A 23,340-nucleotide genomic window follows, 5' to 3' on the forward strand; every position below is an offset into this window, starting at 1 on the left:
CTCACAAACACAAACCATATATGCACTAAACATCACACACACATACACGAATACCACATACACATATGCACTGAGTATCACATACATAAAAAACACCACATCCACATACTACATATGCACTAAATCACACACATACACACTAAACACACCACATATGAACCTATACAATGCCATGTACACTAATATGTAACATACCTCCAAATTATAAATAGTGCTTTCTTAATTATTTTCAAATTGGAGAGGTAATCAAAAGGATAGTATTTTTCAGGATCAAAAATCACTTCAAAATGGTCCTCTCTGTTTAGTAGATAAGCTAACTTTAGTCATAAAAAGCATATTTCATCACTAAAAACAATGACATTTTATTTCTATTTGTCCATCTACTGACTTCTGCATTTTGTTTTAAATTATAGAAGTTATTGAAGTAGCAGGTCAATTTGATCAATAGCATAAATGCAAAAATTACTGAAATCTCTCCAAATATGGGTCTGTCATAAAACACAGAGAAATCTCCCTTAGGGAAGCCTGTGAGAGAGCAGGCCCATCTCCATTTCCCGTGTATATCCACTCTCTGCTTTCAGATGCTCTCCTTAAATGTAGTCTGTTGATTGGACATCTTTGCCTTCATCCTGACTCAATTAGTCTTCAAAATCCTGATATGACATTTTTCTGCAACACTTTTCCTAGAACTTGAAATTTTATTCAAAACATACCATTCAGTTCCCTTTTGCCTGGTATTCCACATGTGAACAGTAGAGTCTGGCAGTAATGTCAAATGAATCCAACCTCATCCCACCAGCCTGATATCTCAAGTGGTCCCCAGAGCTCTCTTCTCTGTGAATGAACGTTGTTATTGCGATCCTCCCCATCTAACACTGTATCCACATATTGTCTAAATGTAGAAACATCACATTTGGTTGACAACTTAAGTCAGATGTAACCTCATTTGTTTTGTTGTCCTAAAGCTTCTTTTGTGTCATTTCTAAATCTCTACTTGTTGGGATTTTTACATGCCTATACCTCTAACATATCACTTATCAAATGGAGTTGTTGTTCCTAACAACTTCCTGTGCCTCTTTTGTTATGTGATGAAATTTGACAGCTCACAGGCCCATAGGTTTTTACTATTTGTGCTCAAGCTGCCTAGTGGCCTAGTACAGCATCCTTCTGATCTGTGCCTTGTAAATTTGCTGACGAAATGTACATAGACTAAGCAATATATAAGGATGTGACGAATATAACTGTGGTATTTAAAAATTGAACTTTTTCTTTTAAAGGGATCTGTAGAGAACTTAGAGCTGACAGAAACCTCAGAATTCCCACCACTTCTCTATAATCTTTATGGGTGAGAGATGTGCGGAGGGTTGGGGTGAACTCAACAGAGTAGCATGGTGCCACAGGCAGGAAAATCCCAGGTCCACTGATCAGTTGTGGTGTTATGCCACATTGTCACACTGTTGGTATTTTCTAAAGTAAACACAGAATAAAAATTGTTTTGCTTTCTTTTTTAATAAATATCTGCAAGTACAAATATTTCAAATAATGCCCTTAGGATATATGTCCCCAAAATAAGAAAATAAGGACTAGATATGTACTACTCAGCCAGGTATGGTAGGGGGGAGCTGAGTCATGATAACCAATCGCCTTGAGCTAAGACACATAGCAAAGTCAAGGAAAGCCTGGATTCCACACTGAGGTCTTATCTTTTATGAAAATTCCTGAAATGTACTGATTAATTTATCCTTTCAAAGAAATCACATCAACATCTATTCTCACATATTTGAAGCACTTGGAATAAATATCTTTTAATAATTGCTTCTGTCATTTTAATTTTGGTAGATTTGGCTTATTGAAAACACAGACATTGTTTCAGTTAAATGTCTTATTTATGATTTCTTTAATCAATATCCTACTCCATAAACTTAACAAAACAAGTTTTATAAATGAGTTGTTTTCTTACACTAGAGTTTATATAAAGTTGTAAATTGAAAAAAGGAAAACAGTCTACTACTGTGAATCAAAATTTTAACACTTCACATACTTAATAAAATTCACAAATTTCACAAGCTAATCCTTGGAATGTTGTATTTTATGTCAGTCTATGTATCTTTTAGCATATTAAATATTAATTCTTTACACACAACTTTAATGTATCGCTAAGCCTATTTCAGTTGTTCAGAATGACTTTATAACTTTCAATATTTGAGTTTAACACTTTATGATTTCTATGAAGTAAATGATGTTCTATTTCCCTAATTTCTTTGTAGATTTTAAATGTATTCATTTAAATAGGAGCTTGTCTCTCTCTATCTTTGTCTTTGTCTCTCTCTTAACACACGCACACACACACACACACACACACACACACACACACACACACAGGTACATATATATTCTCATCATTTTTCCAGTTAAATGTAAAATCAAGTTCATCTTTGTACAGGTAATCTCAATTATTGTTTCAACTAATTTTACTATAATTGGTAAACAAATAATAATAATAAAGTTTACCTTCACAAAAGAAGGCTGAATCTATTTATATCATACTATAAATAAATTCTTCCATTGTGATAATAGAAGTGGATAAATTTGTTTCATTGTAGTAACTACCTGTTCCTGACTATTTCTATCAATTTCCATTTACCATAACCTATGTATTTATTACTGGTTATACACTAGATATATCATTGTAATCATATAGCTTAATATTTTCATCCATGTTAATGCTTGACAAAAAGAGTATGTTCAAAATAGCCTTAGTTAATATTGCTCATTTACTCTGGCCATTAACTTTTAAAATGTAATTTATCTAAATTTATCTCTTTTCTTTTGAGGTTATTCTAGAATGTAGACTTATTTACAAAATAATAAACATTTTTCTAATAATTATCTCCTCTGTTCACTGGCAAGAAATTTCTTTCAATCTTTTAAAATTATTACATATCTGTCAGTTAATTTCATAATGGATTTATGTGCTTAAGAATATATATGTGTATACATGTACATATGAATGTAACAATAATGAAAAAGAGGACATGAATTAAAAGGTGAGCAAGAAGGGATATATTGGAGAGTTTGAACAAAAGGAAAGGAAAATTATATCATGGCTTTAAAAATTAAAAGAAATAATTTAATTTTAAAATTATCTAAGATAAAAAGAATCTAAGATTAAAAAATGTTCTCTCAAAATAGGGCCTAGTCTTCTGAGACCTTCCCAGCAAGAAAGAAGAAAGCTAGGGTCTTTGGTCCCTGGCTGGCAAGAGGATCATCAGGGGCCCATGTGATGTAGGTACACTTAGATGGGGCCTAGCCTGCTGGGACCTTCCCTAGCTGCCCTGGGCATGTGGACCCCTTCATTTTAAGGAAATAAGGGGCAGAGGATTGTTAGAGGAGCAGAATGGTTCATACACCATGGAAAGACACATAAAGTAGGAAAGGTAGATGGAGAGGACTGGGCAGATGTTGGAGGCCAGCTATATACTGTGTCCTTGGTGATGGTGGTGAGGGGTAGACTGAGGAGGGAGATCCGCTTGCCACCTGGGACCACGGTGATGTCTGGTCCAGGCTACTACCAAGGGTCATGTGTGGGTCTCTAGTCCTACAGTTGTCATGGATCCTGTTGCGGTTGAATGCCATGCCAATTGCACAGACCTGGGTCGCCTCCTGGACCACTAGCCTTGCTGCTGCTGGGGCTATACTGATATGGGTGGCCTTTGCCAACACCTGGAGCCATGGTGACAGCCAGGCCTAGGTGGCTGCCAAGTACCATGTCTGTGCCCGTGGTCCTATCGCAGCTGAGGTCTATATTGATATCCATGTCTCCATGGTGCCACCAAAGGCCACATGAAGCTTGGGATCTGGGCAGTATCCTGTGGCCCTGTTAATGTTCAGGGCCCAGGATGCCTTCAGAGCCATCCTGATCTGAGTGCCCGGAGCTGCCACTCAGACTTCGACCAGGCTAAGCTGCTGCCTGAGGCCATGTCTGCATCCATGGCCCTGTAGCGGTCAGGGTCCAGACTTAGGTTACCACCAAGTGCCATGAAGAAGCCTGGGATCAAACCAGCCACCTGAGTCCGAGTTTGCCGAGTTTGTATCCGAGGACCAGTATGCATCCATAGCTGAGTGGCCAGTGCTGCCACTCAATAACATGGTGACATGTGGGCCCAAGCTAAATATCCGAAGGCCATGTCAGGATTCGTGTCCCTTCTGCAGCCAGGATCTGTACTGATGTCTGATGCTCCTGCTACCATCGAAAGCCATGGAAACACACAAGAGCAAGGGACAAGTTAGGGTTTGGGGGCCATATTGCCGCTGGGGCAGTGGTAACATCCAGCTGTTGCTAAGGACCATGTTGGGTCCATTGTCCTATCATGGCTAGGGGTCTGGGTCCTTAATTGCCACTAATAGTCTCATAGAGGCACAGGGTTGGGGTGCAACCTGAGAACATGGGGGTGTCGGGTGACCACGTGGCCGCCAGAACTATTCACACCTGTGTGACTGTTCCTTCCACTCAGAGCCAGGATATCATATGAGCCTAGGCTGCTGCCTAGGGCCATGTCTGGGATCACAGTCCAACCACATATGGGGTCTGTTGATGTCTGTGGCCAGTGGTACCTCAGGAAGACTTAGGAATCATAGGAGATCAAATCAGAGAGCTATACTGAGCCTGTCCTGCCCTTCACTGCTGTGGGAAAGCTGGCTTTACTTGTCGCTTACCACTATTGCAAGAAATTTAGCCCCTTGGGAGAAAGGGCCCCTAACCCTCACCACAGGCAAGGATGAACCTACTTCGAGGACATGCATGTAGGGGAACTGACTCTACCAACACAGCCGAGGTGGGTGGTACAAGTGGCTCGATCCCACCTGCCTCGTTAATACCCAGGTCCCCACAAGTGGGCCTTGAGTTAACCGACCCTAGCATCTACCCCATCTAGATCCTGCTGGAGCTATTGAAGGGAATGGTCCTGCAGAATGATACACACAAGATCTCTTAGACACAGGATACCCCAGAAGAACTCTGGTGAAGATCCAGTGAGGATGGTAAACCAAAAACCAAAGGCCTTGACCCAGACCAATGACTCATTGCAATAGACAGTTTCCAGTGAAGCCGATGGGACAAAGGGGTATACTATACCACACACTGAAGCCTCCAATGCCATCAGGGTGGATGGAGAGGTGATGGAAAGGCAGAAGACAAGGAGAAGCAGAGATTTTTTTCTTTTGGTATGGTTTTTGTTCGGTTTTGGATTATTGGTTTTTGTTTTGTTTTGTTTTCTTTCTTGGGGGGTGTATAACAGAGATGAGAGAGGAATATAGAGGGACTAGAAGGTGAACCCAAAAGAGGTTCATGATGTGAAACCCTTAAAGATTCAATACAGAAGTTTAAAAAAAAAATGTTCTCTCATATTTTGTGCTCAATTTGTGCCAGATATTTTTTGGAAAAAAAAAAAAAAAAAACTGTTTGACTTAACTACAAGTGCCACTCCTGCTAGTGACTCAGACAGACCCCTACTCCTGGGTAGGGCGGAGGGTTGTGATGACCTCAGTGGCCAAGGAAAACCCCTTCCTTCATAGTGTGGGCCTCTTCCAAGAGGCTGAAATGTCCACACAGCCCTAATCAACAAGGAAAGGCAGCTGGCAAACAAAGCCTGTTTTCACCAAAAGCAGTCTGGCCTACTCACTTTATTAAGTGGCTCTTTCCATCTTAGGCTTTTTTACCGTGGCAAAGTACTAATTTTGGCGTCTTCTTCTTCATACTCATCTCCCCAAATGAAAGCAAAACAATGCTGTTTAAAATAGATGTTAAGGAAACTGACTCCTCAGAACCCCCATGTCCAAGTTGTAATGTTTGGCTCCTTTGGAGGGGACCATTTAGAGACGCAGCCTTTAAGGGAGTGATTGTGTTAACTAACATGAGGCTGTTAGGGGGGAGCCTAATCAGACTAAGGAGGAGATACCATGTGTGCCCACACTGAGGAAAACGATATGGAGATACAGAGGGCAGCTGTGTGCAAGCAGGGAGACCTCGGGAGACCAGGGAAGCTGACCCCTTGACCTAGTTTTCCAGAACTGTGAGGAAATAAACATCTGAAAACAAAACAAACAAACAAACAAAAAAAACCCAGAGGTTCACTTCATATAAAGTAATAATTTTGTAAGAAGTCTCTTAATGTTTCATGCTAATTTATTCTTATTAATTTTCTAAAATGAATATTTTATTTTTTAAAGTATATTGTCTCCTGTTCAAATGCTTTAATCTAATGGGCAAACCAAAATGATAATCTTTCTCTTCTCATAATAATATTTGCTGTTTTGTTATAATATTTTTAATTTGTAGGACATTAATGACAGTGTCAATATGTCTGATGCATCTACTTAATAGAAATAGCTACAAGCATACTGGTTAGATGTTGAGAGAACTGTATTGTATCATGTTTAATATCCATTCTCCTTCTACATGGTTTATTTTGTATTTACTACAACAATGTGATTTATATTGTAATGAGATGGCTTTATACAATATCATGGAATATTAATCATATTTGACCTATTAGCATGGCCATAGAGCATTTCTTAATATTGAGCTATACTGATTTTAGGTAGTTAAATATATCTTATGCAGATAAAATTTGCTTCATAGGACTACAATATTCAGAGACTCATAATTGTATTTTAGAATTATTGAATTAAATTATTAAAATGAATAAACTTTCTAAAGAAAACATTGATAAATTTCACCCTAATGCCTGTCTCTTGCAAATGGTCCTGTTTTATCCTAGAAAGCTGAGTGTAGTGATAATGTAACCACTACTTCTCAGTTCAGTTAAGGGGCACCTAACACTTAGAATTCACCCACAATGTGAAGGCTAGCACTACATAACTCTAAAGTTGGTAACTGCATTGCTTCTCACAGATGCTGATCTAGTCCTAATTATCTCCCTCAGCCTCGGAAATGCTTGTCACCCAATAAAGCAACCAAAGTCAGAGACCTAGACATAACCCTCCTCTATTCTCCACCTCCCAGCTTAGACGATGTCACATAAAGAAATGTTATAAACATCCCCTCACAACCAAGCAACAGCCATGATGGCAAGACCTGTTCCACTTGCTTTGGAAAGCATCGGCTGTCTGATGAGAAGACTCAAAGCCTCAAAGTTGTAATTGAGACCTTATAGCCAAAAACACATTATGTATGATGCACAATACATATTGGTAAAATATATGTATAATAGAATATAAAATATATATGGAATCATAAGTCTCCATAGTTGCTTTCCTGAAGCAAGAGCTTCACCCCAGCTGGTGGGGTATACTTGTGTTGCTCTGTAGATCAAATGTAAGGAAAGTGAGTCCAATAAGAAGATACGGAGACAGAGGGCTGGTTTTTTACTTTGTTAGAACCGTCTGTTTTCTTTAATGTTTCACACTCTCCTTTGAGTCTTCTTGACATGTTTTCATAAGTTCTTCGTGTTTCCTTGGTTACTCAAGTTTAGGTTGTTTTTGTTACCAAACAAATAATCCTAATTAATACATGCTATTATGCTTGAAAAAGTAGAAGGAATGGCACAGTATCTCTGAAATTCTATCCAACAATTTTTATGCTAAGTATGGTCCTTTTGTTCTGGAAAATCTTTGATTCTATACAAGATGTAGAGTATGAATATTTTATCATTTTGGAGTAAGGAATTGACATGGTTGCTTAAATTTCAAAAAAAATAAATAAAATGAACTCTCCTCTCTTTATGTTTTTCTTACAATAGATCTTAGAGTTTTAAAAATTTATAAAAAGAACATTTTGTTCAAATAGTTGCATTAAAAGTAACCTAAAAGGCAAATCTTTGCCAGGTATAGGGGAGAGATGACAAAACATGAATGAAAACATGAGAAGTTCTTCAGATGCCAGGATTCAGAACATGCCTACAATACAGAATCAGGAATGAATGTTCCAGCAATGAAGGAAACCAATCACATTAAAATCAATAAAACTACTATTGTGGCTTATGTTTTTGTTGTCAAGTGCTAATTTTTAGTTTATTACTTTGACTACTACATACTTCATCTTTTAACAGTTGTCACAGAATAATGTGGGTCTAAAATATAACATGCTAAATTCTAGCATGTTCTTTACATTCTCAATTTTTAAACACATTATAAGATAAAGGATCTTTTAAACTAAGTATGTATCTCCAAACTGCTGCTTGAGTGGCTAGCCTGGTTATAGTCTCAGCAAGAACAACTTTAAACACTATCCTGTTATACCAACAGTCTATATAGCATGATCCTATTAAAATCAAAGTCTATACAGCACAGGGATGCTTCGGCTACTTTACTGCCTCCTCTTTACAAACTTGCAGAGTCTTCCTCCAAACCAACTGCATGGTTTTACTAATTCAAATTTAAGAGCCCAATAAGCAAACTAAAATAGTATTTCCTCGCATTAATGTAAAACAAAGAAACAGCTTAGTAAAGTTATTACAAACAAGTACTTTCTCTTTGATACAGCCACAATTCAGTATTTGAATGATCATTATTAAATATTTCTATCCAGTGGTCAATTCTGTGGTGTCACTTCTTAATTACTTTGAAGAACATTTTGTATTGCACTATCCTGACAGTAAAATTGTGCAGAATTATCAGTTCCCCTGTAAATCTTGATTTAACAAAAAAAAAAAAAAAAAAAAAAAAAAAAAAAACCAAGCTTTCAGAGTGTTGCTGAAATGTATTTGCTGCTATGTAATACAGGCAGCTGTGGTTCTAAATGAGCACATCTGGGCTCTTAGGAAAGTTAAAAAAAAAAAAAAAAACTGGTCCTGGAAAACATTTGGTATGGCCCATGGCACCTATCATACAACCAGTCCTTGACTATCTGTCCAATTGAGTGAGAACACTGGCCATCACCAATACATTCCACTCAAAGAGATTTCAATTAATGACACAAAACAGATTTCTGGGATGCTACAAGAGAACCCAAATTCCAAACATCTATATACAACTTATGAAAGCCCTGCAGTCTAAGTGTGCAGCTAGAAAATGAGAATTATGTAGCCACTGAGACTCTTTAAATAGTTTCTAAGGCAAATCAGTTATCTAAAAGAAACCTTGACTATGCCAATCCCTTTAATCCAAATTTTCTTACATTAAGTGACTAAAACATTGTACTTGTTAGCATGATGATATAGAGGACAGAATTGTACAAAATTTTCCGTTCATTCATCACAGAGTACATCCCATATCGGTAGATGACAAGAGAGTATTATTTCCACCCTCCTTGGAAACCTCTCTCATGAAACTCCCAATTGTATTTCTTAGCTTTGATTACACTTATGCAAAACAGTCAAAGAGATGGATGGCTTCATCTGTGGCTACAAAATCTGTTAAAATAATGTTGCTCATTTGGTTGCCAGAGGTCCATGGCATACCTCTTTATAGAAAGAATTTCAAAGAGTAGCCTCTCAAGATTATTTAGAATTCCCCCCATCACACTGATTTTATTGCAGGTCTCTTTTAGGTTTTTATTGTGTGGAAAATGCATAGTAAGTCCTTAATTATACTTCCTAAATCAGTGTTGTCTTCCTTATTAATGTTCTGATATTGTACTTCTATTTTAGTTGACTTATATGTCCTTCTAACAAGCCAATGTATGAATAATGAGTGAAGATTAGTAGGTAGTTCAATACTAAGACTTTTAAAAATGACCAGAAAATGAAAATAATTGTTTAAACTTTATTTAAGCTCATGTTCCAGTCTCTTGCCCTGTTGCATCAACAAACAAATGCAAACCTTCTAGGACCAAGGAGAAATTTCCCTTCAAGTTCATACACTAAAAGGCATATATTTCTTGAGACCCAAGTTGGGAGTTTTGTGGACCCTTGTATCTAGCATAATAATACACTGGTTCAGTATGTTCCCCACACAATGCAAAAGAAACAAGACTTAGAAGTGCCTACTAAACAACACCTGGTCTATATAGAGATGTTTCTGCTTGACCCTTATCTCAAACTTCTCCCTTCTCTGGACTAAATCTCTCCTAAATAAACTTTATAATAGCACTCTCTTTTCTTTTAGTTCTCACTGTATTTATGTCATTAGTTTCTTGATTTTATCAGGTCAATATCTCTTCGAATAAACCCAAATTCCTCTGTGTTTTATCTATGTTACTTGCAATGTATCTTCAGCATCTAGTATAAGGCAGAACATAGTCTGTGCTCAATAAATATCCCTTAACTAAGTTAGTTATGTTTATTTCTCTGCCTGTAGTAAATTAAATGATAGAAGATTATGGAGGAAATCAGTATGAAAGGCAAGCAAGCACAAAAAAAGTGATAGACAATATAGAAGTGAGTTAACCTATAAAAAGTGGACCAAAGAACTCAGGGATCATTGCAGTCCAGAGGCAAATTGTCTTAACAGCCATTAGACATTAAGACACTCTCTAATAGTCCATAATTGCTTCATTACATTTGAGGCTAGTGTAATAATTAAAGCCATCAGGAAGGGTTAGCTCTTGATGCATGGTGAAGATAAAAGTAAAATTAGTAATTCACCTTTAAATTACATTCATTGAGTGTTTCTTTAAAATATTTCCTTTTCAGACGTGAACTTCAGTTATTGAGGAAAAAAAATCTGCTCATTTGCATTCTTCCTCCCACTTCCTAACACTGTTGGAGAAATGAAGTGTTCCCTAACCTCACATTAGAGTAAATAACTTTACATTGTAACAATCCTCTTTTGTTCAGTTTTATAGCTGCATGAAAATTATTTCCAAACTCCCCTTAGTGTTTATATTAACAAAAGAATTAATGCTATATAATGATCCTAGCAAATTTTGCTATGGAAGACAGTGTCCTGTATTGAATGCAGACCAAATTATTCCTTACCTTGCCTGTACAAAGCAAGAGATGGTGTTTCTGCTTGAATTGCCAACTGAAGATGACCTTGTGCTGTTTTGAGAAAGGCTGGCAGCTGAGGTCACCAGAGTGTGTTGTGATACACAGTGTGGCACCGTGCATGGCCTGAAGGCATGTCCATTGTGTAGACTACAGCCAAGTTGAAGACTTAGACAGCTCAGATCATTCTATCATTTTATTTGAAAATGATGGTCAAAGTCATGGGCAGCAACCATTACCACTTTCATAGAAGGACAGCAGCATTCACTAACTCTATTATTTCAAACAGACAGTTCAGCAACTCACAAGCAAATACTGTGAATCCAATGCATCTTGTGTTAGGTTCTTGTGACAGTCACAAAAGCAATATTTCTGCTCTTACACTAAAAAAAAAAATACCATCTACACTACATCACTCAATTCCTTGCTACCACATGTCTAAATCATTGAAGAATATACAAAGAATAATAGACATAAAAATAAAAACACAACAGTCTCGGATTATTAAAGAGACTCCACCCAATTTTCCTCATCAGCTTAGTGTTCAAGAAGCTTAATATCAGATTAAAAAAAAAAAAAACAAATTTCTATAAGGTCTTCACTAATAATGTCAAGAGCAAAATATTTTTTAAAAACCTCATCTATTGCCAGTGGTCCTGAATGAGCCTTCTAAGTGATTTCTGAAGCAGCATTATTTAAGTAGAATATTTAGATTGATAGAGAGTTATTTTTAACTTTTGTTTTTTTCAAGAACAGATTAAGGGCAGTACAAAAATATGTTGGAGATTGAAAAGCAGGTGGAAAAATTCACACTTCTGAGCAAAACGTATTGCCTCTCATCTTTGGATTTCTACTTCGTCCCAACATCTATAGATAGGGGGTGTGAAACTCCCTGTCACTTAATGTTGAAACAGAAATAAAGTTGTGACTTACCATTAAAATTCACAGCCCTGATGTAAGCCAGTAGCTCTTTCCCATCAATGGTGCCCATTCTTGGGCAAAGGCCTATGTATCCCGGGCAGAGTTCTTTGTGCATGTTGTGCAGGGCATAAGCCATGGAATACACTGCATCGATTACAAACTGAACCTTCCCCTCTTGTTCATAAGATGAATCCCGTGCAATTCTCTCCAGCCCTGCAGAAAAAAAGGAAAACCAGCAAAGGACAGTATTAGATTTTAAAGAGACCAGCACAGTGATTTCCAGCCTTTAAACTTATGTTAGTTGGTTCCCACAAAGTGAGGTGTTTATACTTAGTTTTGATTTAAAAAAAAAAAATTTGGAAAAGGCAAAAATTATTTAACTAGGAGCATGAGTACCTGTAAATCAAAATAGAAATAATATATGGCCATTATCTCTGTGTCCTCGTTCTCAAGTCCCATTTTTACTTTACTTTTTTGTAACTATGTAACATTATGGTAATGCTATGATCTTTTAAGGAAAATGTGTGAAACATGATTCTTTTTATCTAGCTTTATTTCCATAGGATCACTGTATTAGCAGTCTAATGTAAGGTTCCTCTTCACTTCATATAAATTCTTATTTTCAAAGTGCTGTATTTAGAAGTAATTTTCTAAGTATTAAATGAGAATGTTTGCTTAACTGACTTTGGATATCTTTAAGAAGAATCATTAATTTATTTTCCCTTTGAACTCAATTTTCTCTTTTAACTTTCTATTAAAAAGATGTAGGTCTCTGAAAATGAATGTCAGTGGGAATAATTACACCCATATTCAGGCATAGTTAGGACTGATAACGTTGCAGTATGTAAGTTGATGTTTATCATTTAAAGTGCAATAGCAGCATGAAGTTTAAACATGAGAAATAAATTTTACACATCAACTATAATCTAACTGTCTGATTTTGTGGATGAAGAAGCTGGAATTTTCTGGGATGACAGTTACAAGAAACATAGAACAGATTCTAGAAACTTCCCAAGTGTCAGACTAAACACTCAGTGGTTTCTTTTCTGGGGGAAAAAAAAAAACAGATTCTGAATGCCCAGCACTTGAGGTATGAAGAAAAGAAACAAAAGAACATATTTAAAGTCCCAACTATCACCCCAAACTAGGCAAAGTTTATTCCTCAGAAACAAACGCATATACCTCAGACTTGCTCATGGATCCCAATAATGTGTAATAAGTAATCTTTAAATGCAATAAATATTTACTTTCCAAACACTGATGTATACATTTCCTAAATTTAGTGGGTAAAATTGAAATGGTTACTATTTGGGGTATTCATACTACAATAAAGGCAGTTAACTGTTTATTCAATTTTCTATACTGGGTCATTAGACATGTTTTCCTTTGCTGTAAGTCATGCATAACACTCTTCTTTCAGATCTTATTGTATGGCTTTCTGGACCTCCAAGCCTGTCATGATGCTAAATTCTGCTCCTCCACTACAAACATGGATTTTTTTTTTAATTTTTCTATCTCCAATGCCCATTCTCCAAAACTGCCTTTTCTCCCAACCTCAAAATCTACACATAATTGATACTGTCAATACTTGCATCGAGACGTAGTAGAATTCAAAACGGAGATTAACATCAAATTCATAATCAATTAAAGTTATTCGGGGAAAAAAAACAATGTCTTGGAAATAAGAATTGTACACTTTTCTTCTGTCACTTGATTGCAACACTCGCATTTGCAATTTCTTTGTCTCTAGAAATAATATGTGCCTAAGTCAATCTTGAACTAAAATCGGGTTCTCATTGTAAGATCTGAAAGTAGTATTTTCTTCAAGCCTCCTTTGGAGGATTTTGCAGGTTTAGAAAAGTAGGAAACAGCCAGTTTTCACAAAGAGTATCTACAAGGCTCCAAGGCTTCTCAGTAGGATGATCTAAGTCATAAATCATGGAAATATGGGAACTGTCTCCTTTCCATGTCTCTGTGTTCCCTTCATATGTTGAATGCAAGGACAATGTCAGCACTGCTAAACCAGAAATTGCATCCTGTTCCAGCACTACTTCTAATTTATCTCCCACAGTTTTAATCACAGAATAGACAACTCATGACTAAATACTAAAGAAAGACAACAGCAACTACAGTCCTGGCTCTTTCTTCTTAAACTCTTACCTAGTTACCAGCTACTCTGGTAAATTCTGAATTGAGGGGTTTTTTTTTCCCAGGACATGAGACAGAGAGTAGTCCTGAGAAAACCATGGCATTTACTGAGGAAAAGAAGAAATAGAGAGGTGCAGACAGGGAAAGGCCCAAGAGAGCATATAGCCAAAACAGCAGCCAGGATGCCAGAGTGGACTGTAAAATGTGTAGCAAGTGCTTGTGATACTGAGGCTTGTTGTGCTTTGGTATGCTTTAGTAGGCACCACAGATAGCCATTTATCCCTTATGCCAGTGGTAAGTGCAATAGCTCCTATGGTAGAGGAAAATAGCTTTACAAATTCCCAAGGAATGTTGGTGCTTGTCTAATCACCAGAATTTGGAGAAGTGGGGTTTCTTGTGGACTTAACACATGCATGTGTGCATGAAAACACACGTACACACACAAACATATGCACATATACACATATATGAATAAATACAGTGTTATAATATCCCCATATATTCTGTAAACAACAAATTATGGTTTTGTTTTAAAGCCACTTGAAGTTCTGCTAGTCTGTATAGATATTCCCCATTCCCTGTTTAATAACTGGAGCAGATTTATGCACACATTCTTGACAGACAGATATAGAGGCACAGAAAGACTAAGTAGACTTGCTTTTCCTTGATTGTTCTTCCAGTGTGATCCAGCTTCACATGTTTTATACCTAATGGGTTCCTGTGCATTCATACATGTCAGAGCATATTAATAAAGAGACTGCCTAGGGTTTTCAACATTCCAACTGTTTACATCCTTAGCTATAAGTAAGACTCAATTAACCTATGTGAAGAGTAATAATATTCTAGCTTGCAATATTTTCTTTTTAACATATTTTGAGGGGTGTGGGTTTGAAACAGGGTTTCCTCTGTAGTCCACGCTGGTTTTGAAGTCATTATTCTTCTGTCCCAGCCTCCAGACTACTGGGATTACAGTGGTATATGACTTCTTCTGGACCATCCTACCCTTTAAAGTAAAAGTTGAGAAGGCGGCCCAATGATTGGTAGCCTCACATGAGTTGGCAGAGACTACAAAGCATTCTCCCACAGGCAGCAAAAGCATGTGTCAACAAACAGACTGAAACACATTTCAAAATTTGCAAAGAAATCGCTTATTTCTTTTTCCCCGGGTTGTGTAGATGCTGCATTTTTCTCTCTGCAATAAGTGTGACTCTCATGGTAATGCTTAGGATTTTATAGCAGCAAGAGAAGGCTTTTCCCTTTCTATATGTGAGCCTCTCATTCATCTAGAGTTTTGAAAGCTGACAATGACTCGTGAACTTAATTGGCTATAAAATTTCATTATGCTATAGTTTCTAAAGTTAGCGTTAATGTATTACTGTAAAGCGCTAAATATTGTCAAAGGCTGTCAGCCATCCATTAAAAATGTCACCGTAAAGTTGGGAAGTGTTTTAGTGTATGGCTTAAAATTAACCGCATACAGCAACAAACCTCTCTCGCATGTTGGGAGATTAGTCTGCCTCACAAGTTCTGCAGCAAAATTGATGCTTTCATTAATGAAATCTCAAACTTCTGAGTGTACATTATGTTTCTGGAAAACACAGAATGTGAATGGGTCCAAAAGATACCATGTGGACCTTAGTTCACGTACTTCATACTCTGGTATATCATCTTGGAGTTTATTGCTTCTTTTAAAAAAAAATGTTATTGAAAACATTTTTTTTCAGTAAGGTATTCTTTATTTTATTGATGATACATTTATTTTATTGAAAATATATATTTTCATCATGGTTTCCTCTCCCCCAGCTCCTCTCAGATAGTGTCCACCTCCCAGCCCACGCAATTCCACGCCCTTTCTGTTTCTGCTCTGTTTAAAAAACAATCAGACAAAAAAGCAAAAAGGATTAAAAGAAAAAGGAAAAAAACACAATTGACATGCTCTTATAAAGGAAAAATTTGTTTTTTCTCCTATGGGGTGTCACTGTTCATTGCTTCTTAGAAAAAGGGAAAATCAGCTCACGCTTACAAAATGCTGTGTAAGTTAAAAACGGGAGTCCCTGAGTCAAGCAAGCCAGGAATTTACAGTTTGGGGAAAGACTTTTACTATTGCAGTTTTGTTTTTTATGCATGCCCCACTTTTCTGGACAAAGTTCAGTTTAGTAAAGTTGGAATTTCAGAGTAAAGTTGGAATTTCAGAGAGTTGTGTTCTTTTCTTGAAATTAGACACGCTGTGCTTCAATATATACCAGAGTAAACAGTGTTTAATTCAAGGGAAAGAGGTAAAAGAAATTGGACAGAAGAAAAATAAAGCTTATCATTCCAATTGTTTACCTGTTTTTTTGTTTTTGTTTTTTTTTAATGTTACTGTCTCCATTTTGCTGGTAATCCTCCCAGATTCTAAATTCATACATTAAAAAGTATTTCCTTTATAATATTCCTCCCTGGTGTTTTCTTAAGTATGCAGCAAGTGTTTTAAATAATTAAACCATTTCCTCGAAGGTGCTGCTGAGAGATTGGTGAAGGGAAAGACAGAATTTGAGAGCCTGCCATGAATAAATGCATCAGGGAGAGAAATTCAAAGTCGCTCTGAATGCCACAAGAGTTCCAAGGCCCTTACTCACAGCCGCCATGGCCTTGACAGTGATGCGTCCCATGTCCTTCCCTAACATGACACACCGAGGTTGTGATTGCAGAGCACATGACTTTTAAATCAGTAGGACCCACAGCAAGAAATACGTGTTCTTTCATGCGACCGACTGCTGTTGTGATGACCAGCATAGATCATCCTTTACCCTTTGTGTACTGAGTTCACGATACACACAAAAAGTGTGAGACCACAACCACAAAGGGATGAAAATTTGATCCCTGAGTTCGGGCAGAAAATCGAGTTGACAAAAAGAATAATCTTATAGGAAAAGGCCCAACAGTCAGTTACCCTAATGTCCGTGGATCAGTCATTGTCTTGGTTTAGAGTTTTCTATTGCTGTGAAAAGACACCTTGGCTATGGCAACTCTTATAAGGAAATCGTTTAATTCAAGTGGATCACTTACAGTTTCAGAAGTTCTGTCCATTATTATATCAGGGATCAAGGTGAGTAAAGGCAGACATGATGCTTGAGGATTAGCTGAGAGTCCTACATCTTGCAGGCAACAAGAAGTTGACTAAGGTACTGGCTGATACTCTGAGTATAAGAAACCTCAAAACCTGCCCCCACAGTAAAACACGCCCCCCTAAAAGCATCATACCCACTTTAACAAAGCCACACCTCCTAATAGTGTCAGTCCCTTCGGGGCCATTGTCTTTCAAACCACCACAGTCACCCAACAGTCAGCCATGCCTTGAACACATTCTAGAATCTCCCTAAGCCTGGGCCTTATGCCACCTCGAGTTAGTTGGTATTTAGTGACTTGGTTTTTTTTTTTTTTTTTTTTTTTTCAATTTTACAGCTTAAATTAGATCATGGAACATATTAAATGCTTGACTTAAATATTTAAGATTGTACACTTTATTGTTGCGTTGATTGATTTTGCTCTTTGGTGATTTCCTACGTATATGTGAAATATTCTGATAACACAACTTCTTAGCCTCTCTTAACTCCCTACCACCCCTATCAACATGATTTCCATTTTTCCATGACTTTGCTTTTATTTTGTGACCTTGTTAATTTAACAAAGGCCATCTGTGTACCGTTTGGATCAGAACTATCCCCTGGAGCCTAGTAGGTCACCAATATCATTTCCAGTGCTGCACCCTATAATTTTTATATGGCCCAACTTCCAAATTGTATTCTATCTTCAACCTCTTTTTGCTTCAATTTATTTTATACATTATTCCCAGCCATCCTTTTAAATATTGATTGTGGCTCTCTGTCTTAAAATAAATGATATTGTTCAATTTTATATTCCAGGGCCTATTCCTTTCTAATTTCTTCTTACTTCAACACTTTGCAATTGAAAGGATGAAGAAATACAGCCTAGCTCTCCCATGACCACAGAAAACTAGAAGTCAAAAAGAAAAAAAGCCCTAAATACCTTAAATTCTAAACCCAATCCCCTGGTGGCAACTAGGCAAAAGGTCACATTCTTTGCTGTTTACAACAGGACCTGTGAGTAGGTGAGCTTTGTCACCCCACCAGGGAGCCTGCACAAATACAAACCTCCAGGGCTATAGAAAACTGATTGGTCTATAAAGTGTGGGCTTGGATGGTTTAAATTGATTGGTCGTCACCGTGCAGACTCTGGATGCTATGAGATGATTGGTTTACGATGCACGGGCTTTGTTGTAACCCTATAAAGACTGTCTCAGTGCTGTACCGGGGGCCTCAGTCCTCTATCCCTGCGTGGAAAGTGACTGTGGAACCCAGTACACTTGGAATATAAAAGACCTCATGCTTTTACATCAAGACCACTTCTCGTGAGTGATTTGGGGTGTCGCCTTTCCTGAGTCAGGGCATGAGGGTCCGCGCTCTGCGGGTCTTCCACAATCATTTGAAGATTATATAAGGATGTCACATAATGTACTAATCCCACTTCTTCAAAATGGGATATCATATAAGTGAGTTACTGTTGAGCCCTTGAAATTCTTTACCAATTGTAAAGTAGTAATCCCTGCACTCTGTCTTGGCCCATGTTTTACTATATTATTATTATTATTATTATTATTATTATTATTATTATTATTATGCTGAAGCTACTACATATCAAATCAGGTTCTTAGCAAAGAAATATAGTTCCATTGTTATGGAAAATGAAGTCAGAGAAGTGTAAAGGAAAGGAAATGTGCATAATGAAAATGGCCAGCATGCTCCCAAATAACATTTGCTTACAGAAAATATTAAACTATTATCATTCCTCCTTTTAAGAAAAAAGATGAGGCTCAAACTGCTGAACAATTTACCCAAGACCAGAAAAGTAACCAATACATGATAATCTAAAGTCAAATGTGTATAATTCAAAACCTTGCCCCATATCTGCCAAACCATATCCTCCTCCTCAGGAAATTTTCTTTGATTCTTCTTATGCAGGTTCAGGTTTTGGTTTTGGTCCTGAATTACTATTTAACACATTCTAAGTTGTACTTAGATAGTGGGTGGATACATATCTTTAGAGGAAATACCAGAATAAGAGTTAAAGAATATGAACTTCTACAAAAATACTAATGAACATCAAATAAAGACATAAAATTTATTTTAAAGTAAACTACACAGGTGAAATAGATCTCTGTAATATTTTAAGCATTTTCTGGAACCTAATAGGATCTTGCTTATAAATTTCAACTATACAGGAGGTAAAATGGCTGAAATACACAAAAAGATGACTAAATATTTGTGAGAAGACTCAAAGATAACCAGACTGTAAACTGGTTATTTATAAAGATGTAACATTGCAGCCTAGCAAGTATGCATACTATCAATGTCTCTGTGGGATTTCTGTAGGTAAATAATATCCAACTCATAAAGGAATTTCCACCTAAGATTTTGCTTCATGGATTCTGTTACAGGCTAGTTGAGGACTTGTAAAAACAAATGCATTGAACTTTTGAAGTAATTTGAACCTCTGCTATATCCATTTACAATGAGAAGATGAGGGCCCTTTGCTGAGACTCTCCTGTTCCCTACATTCCTCTGTAATTTAACTGCAGTAACTGTGAAGGCTCCCTAGCTGCCTGTGGACAGACACACCAGGAGACCCTTGTAAATCAGCCAATGAAGAGCTCTCCAGTCTACAGTAACTCTTCCCTTTGTGTCTGGCAGGAAATGGAAAGTGCTTCAGGCAGGTGCCAGGTGTCTCCTTCAGGTATTGAAATTTCCAGCAGTGCCCCAGGGTGTCTAAGGCACTAAAAACCCTCAGGTAAGTGGCAAATAAGATTAAGAGTGTATCTTCCAGCAAAACAGCCAGCTTAAAAGAAAGACATTGAGAAAGAAGGCTCAGTTATTTCATACCTAGATCCCTAAGTCCCCAAACAAAGAAATGACTGCTTGATTAAATCCAATCATTTGCATTTTTCTACATAATTATCTATCTTCGATCTTGCACATAGGAGACAAATTCTGATTTGAAAGTTTGTATGAAAATGTTGATGAAGTTTTCTTTCTTGAAAGCATTGTTAACGATACCTCATCTATAGACAAATTCTAATTCGTCTTCCTGATTCCCATTTCAGCTGATAAGGGAGACATAAATGCCACTCCGCCCTGGGGTATTATAGTCTTCAGACCCTATGACTTGGCTTTGGACTTTTTCATTTTTTTTTTTTTCCTAATTACTAAAGTAGCATGTTGGGTGGGTAGAATTTGAAACACAATAGATGAAGAAGAGAATAAAGAGAACCCCTCAGTATGCTCTCCTTGCCAACATTTGTATATTGCTCTGCTGCCTTACAGCATTTCTTTGTCTCATTCTTTAAAAACATTAAAGTGATCTATTCTTTTTAATATGCTGTATTCACTCCATTTACAGAGGGAATTTCCCTTTGCTGCAGGGAAGTTTGACTCCTAATACTGTCTTTAATCTTTAATTAAGATTATTCTATAAGCTTCCATCATTGAAAGACTTGAATTTTTGTGTGTGATGTTTTCTGCAAGGTCTGGGGTCCCAGTTTGGGTTTTGAAATTGTGAATCAGTTCTGTCTGCAAATTGATATCTGTTGAATGTGTATTCTTCCTTCCATCAATTTACATGAAGCCACATTTAATACATATGAAAAACTTTTATATTTTGGATATCTAGCCGAAGTTTCTACCTGAGGCCAATTATATCTTTATATGCCAATATCCCATCTTTAATGGGATTGTGATTTCATCATGTTAGGTTCTTGGTTCATTGGTTGTATCATATGCTTCCATTTAAATATCTTGACTAGACTCACTAATTTAAAATGTGAAGCTTTTATTAGAATTGAGTCGATTTGTAACTATTAATTACAGAATATGACATAGCAGCTACATTAATTTCCCATCTGAAAACATGGGATTTCTGTTTACTAAAATATTTGTTCAGGATTTTTAGTAAATATATGGCAATCATTTATTTGATTTTAAGTTAATTTCTTGCAATATGATGTCATGTAGCTTTCTGAAATAAGAGCTTTCCATTTGACTTTTAATTTGCTGTTCTTGGCATAATTCATTAATTTAGTTCATTTTTTATGTTCTGTGCCATTTCTCCTCCTGCTTAAGTTCTGTACATCCTAGAAGGACTTAGATTTAAGCCCTATCTCTTGCAAACATGAAAAATGCAAGAAAGATGGGGCTCCTGGATCCGATAGATCAAGATTTGTACACTGGCTCAGAGGCTCTTACCCTTCATTTATAAAATTGGAATTTACTACCTATATTACATGGTGGTTTTGAGGACTCAATAAAACAACATAAGCCATCTGATACCCTAGGGAGAGGCATATCATGACTTGACATGTGGGACCATAAAATGTTTAACCTTATATAATGCCCAACACTGTCCAAATCATACAAATTTAATAAATCACAACAGAAGTCAAACTCATGGTACAGATTCGTGTATTTATTCAACAAACAAGAATTGACATTCACCCTGCATTCCATCATCTATGGTCCAAATCTTAGAATTGCCATTTACTCAGTATAAGGATTTGAGTTAGTCCCTTAACCTGTTGTTACAGTTTTCCTGTGTGTGAGTGGTGTGTGTGTGTGTGTGTGTGTGTGTGTGTGTGTGTGTGTGTATGTGTGTGTGTGCACGCACATGTATGTGTGTTAGATTGAAGAATATGCTGAAAATACTATGTTCTACATAAAAGGATGTCCTTACCCAAAGTTTTATGCTTCTCTCTGTATCTTTCTGTCTCTTCCTCTGTGTGTGTCCCTCTCTGTGTCCTTGTCTGGCTAAACTGACTCATTTTGGGGGAAACAAAGTTGGGGCCCTGACCTTTCTGTAACTATCACAATGACAGCCAAGAAAAGAAGTACTGCAAGAATATAAATTTATTCAATGATAGACAAATGGGCAGAATCTTAAAAATGAAATACAGTATTTAAAGCCATGCTTCACACTGTCTTGGCAGCAGCATGGATTGCTTGGGATTTCTATGGGATCCCAAACTTGGGCTAGCAACTCAATTGGTTGTAACACAGTCCCAGTACTGGAAGCTCTGCTTGATGACAAGTGATGTCTGGTAGTGACTCCATCTTCCTCATTATTTGACACAGCTTATTGAACATGGAGAGGGCAGGCTGGTGCCTACATAAAACCTTCACTCCTACGTTCTAATGTCTTTGATGTGGGGAGATACTCTGCAAGCAACCAAAAAAGAAACATAAACACCAACCCAGCCACAAAACCTTTGACCTACAATATGGCCTGCCTATAAGACATGCTAAGGTAAGAGTGATACAAAACTAATGGGAATAGCCAGCTAATGTGTGATTTGCCATAAGGCCTACTCCATAAGATCGAACCCATAACTGGTAGCACTTGGGTGGCCATGAATCAGAGACTAAATAGCCCAGAGACCTAAGGTAAAACCAAATATTGTTGGTTTAAAAGGAAACATCTCAATAAATGATTCCTAATGATCTGCTACACTCACAAAGCAGTCCCTTACTTAGCCAACATCAGCGTCAGAGAAGTTTCCTCCTGCAGTGAATGGGAACAAATACAAAAAGAGAGCCAGACACTGTGCAGAGAGTGAGAGACCATGAAACACCCAGCTCTAAATGGAATATCTCCAACCATCTCCTCCATTTAGAGCTCCGGGGACCGGGGAAGAGGAGTCAAAGGGGTTTGAGGACACAGGAGCACTAGTCCTCACAATCAACTAAGCAAGGCTGAAGTATGAGACTGAAGCACAAGGCATGCATGTGTCGGTGCCAGGTCCTCTGAGTACATATCATAGCTTTCAGTTTAGTATTTTTATGGGACTCCTGAATGTATGAATGAGTGGGTCTCTGATTCTTAAGACTTCTCTTGGAGCTCTTTTCCTTCTGTTGTTTTGCCTTGTCCAACTTCAATGTAATGTTTTGTTTTGTTTTGTTTTTTTAACCTTATTACATTTTCTTCTGTTAAAAATAACTTTCACTACAAAAAGAAAAGAAAACCACAAGTCCCTGCAACATGGGAACATTTTCCCTGTAGGCAGAATGAGTATCGACATATTTAAAAGAATATATGGATAGAGTGGGCCATTAAGAGGTGATTTCACAGGTCAGACAGGAGCATAGTGCGCCATGGAATAAGCTGATGAGAAAGATGAAAAGAAAATGTGTATGTGCTTGAGACATGCTTGCAGTCAAACTCTCTTAGATTCCCATTGTTGCAGGGGCACAGGATGGTCTGAAGACTGGTGCCTCGCTACCTGGCATTCTGTCTGCAAAGATCCAAATGCTGTCCAGTGAAATAGGCAACACTCTCCAAG

The 23,340-nt window shown here is 37.3% G+C and overlaps 1 protein-coding gene across 5 annotated transcripts in view; it reads right to left on the reverse strand.

Annotated features, from left to right (window-relative positions):
- Grm8 (glutamate metabotropic receptor 8) overlaps positions 1–23,340 on the reverse strand; it is a 764,803-nt gene that overhangs the window by 273,003 nt on the left and 468,460 nt on the right. For all 5 annotated transcript variants that reach the window (XM_051175782.1, XM_051175781.1, XM_051175780.1 and 2 more), the window contains exon 7: positions 11,820–12,020. In XM_051175782.1, the coding sequence (XP_051031739.1) occupies positions 11,820–12,020 (201 nt within the window). The remainder of the gene's footprint in view (positions 1–11,819; positions 12,021–23,340) is intronic.

This window comes from Phodopus roborovskii, unplaced genomic scaffold (genome assembly GCF_943737965.1).
Source record: "Phodopus roborovskii unplaced genomic scaffold, PHOROB, whole genome shotgun sequence".
Lineage (NCBI taxonomy): Eukaryota > Metazoa > Chordata > Mammalia > Rodentia > Cricetidae > Phodopus > Phodopus roborovskii.